This window comes from Condylura cristata, unplaced genomic scaffold (genome assembly GCF_000260355.1).
Source record: "Condylura cristata isolate star-nosed mole 26May11 unplaced genomic scaffold, ConCri1.0 scaffold00060, whole genome shotgun sequence".
Lineage (NCBI taxonomy): Eukaryota > Metazoa > Chordata > Mammalia > Eulipotyphla > Talpidae > Condylura > Condylura cristata.
Genome location: NW_004567161.1, coordinates 339,791 through 340,944, shown reverse-complemented (window position 1 = coordinate 340,944; position 1,154 = coordinate 339,791). Strand labels below are relative to the sequence as shown.

The 1,154-nt window shown below is 72.2% G+C and overlaps 1 protein-coding gene across 1 annotated transcript in view; it reads right to left on the bottom strand.

The window, feature by feature from the left end:
- Positions 1–630, bottom strand: part of TBC1D16 (TBC1 domain family, member 16) — a 19,467-nt gene extending 18,837 nt beyond the window's left edge. Inside the window, exons 1-2 of the mRNA XM_004695334.2 lie at positions 551–630; positions 11–231 (exon numbers count right to left, since the gene is read on the bottom strand). Of these exons, the coding sequence (XP_004695391.2) occupies positions 11–231; positions 551–630 (301 nt within the window). The remainder of the gene's footprint in view (positions 1–10; positions 232–550) is intronic.
- Between the last annotated feature and the right edge of the window lie 524 nt (positions 631–1,154).

Genomic DNA, 1,154 nt, shown 5'->3' with positions numbered 1-1,154 from the left:
CCCGGGACACCGAGGGACCCGAATTCAGCTACAACTCTCAGCGCCGGCACCCAGCACCGCGGCACCGCCTCAGACCGTCCCCGGGGAGCCGCGTCCGGGGAAGTCTCAGGGAGCAGGGCCCAGGAGCGCACCTGACCACGGACAGATGGGCGGCGGACGGCGAGGGCGCCTGCGGCTCCAGGGACGCCGGGGGCCACGGAGGGGCACTCAGGAGCCTCACAGGACCGGGAGCTGGGGGGCCAGGACAGGACTCCGCAAGCCCAGAAAGCCCCACAGGGGCCCCTCAGGAACTGGGCCGGCGAGCGCGGCAGTGGCCAGCAGTGACCGTCCGCTGACCTTCCGGCTGGGGCGTGCCGGCCCACTGCCCGCTGGGTAGGAAGGGCCTGGGGAGCGAGGTGCCCCGAGCAGGTCACTTCCCGATGCGCACCGTGGCTGCAAGAGGGGCCCAGGGGCGGGGGCAGACGGGGTCGGGCCTGGAGGGGCTCCCACTGCATCTCCTTGCAAGGACACTCTTGGAGTCAGCGTGACAAAGTCATCCGGGGGGACCCACCCACGGATGGACACGAGGCTCTCGGACCGCCCCGCGCCCCGGTCAGAGCCTGTCCGGGGGCCGCAGGTGAAGAGCTTCATGGGGGAAGCCCCCCCCCCGCGGGATTTAGGGAGAAGCATGAGACGCCGCCCTCAGCCAGCGACTGCGAGACAGTGTGGCGCGCCGGCGGCTGGCCACCACGCTCCTGTCCTCCCGAGGCCCTGCCGGGGAGCCCCGCCCCTCTGGCCCCCCAGCTCCTCCGTGCCTGCCCCCTGGGACCGGCCTGAGGCGGCTCCATGAGTGTGTGCCGGACCCCACCCTGTCAGCGTCCGAGAGCCTCGTGTCCATCCGTGGGTGGGTCCCCCCGGATGACTTTGTCACGCCGACTCCAAGAGTGTCCTTGCAAGGAGATGCAGGGAGGGTGACCTCAGTGTCCCTCGCTGTCCCTAGACCAGGCGGGGGCCCCGCCCATGCTGCGCCCCATTTTCCGGCCTCCCTCAGCACGTCTGCCCACACCCAGTCGCCTCTGTGGCTGCTGCTCTTCTGTGGGCGACCGGGCACTGGTGCCCAGAGCGCCAGCCCCTCCGCTGCCCGCCCGCGCCCCCGGCCGCTCCAGGTGCCCACG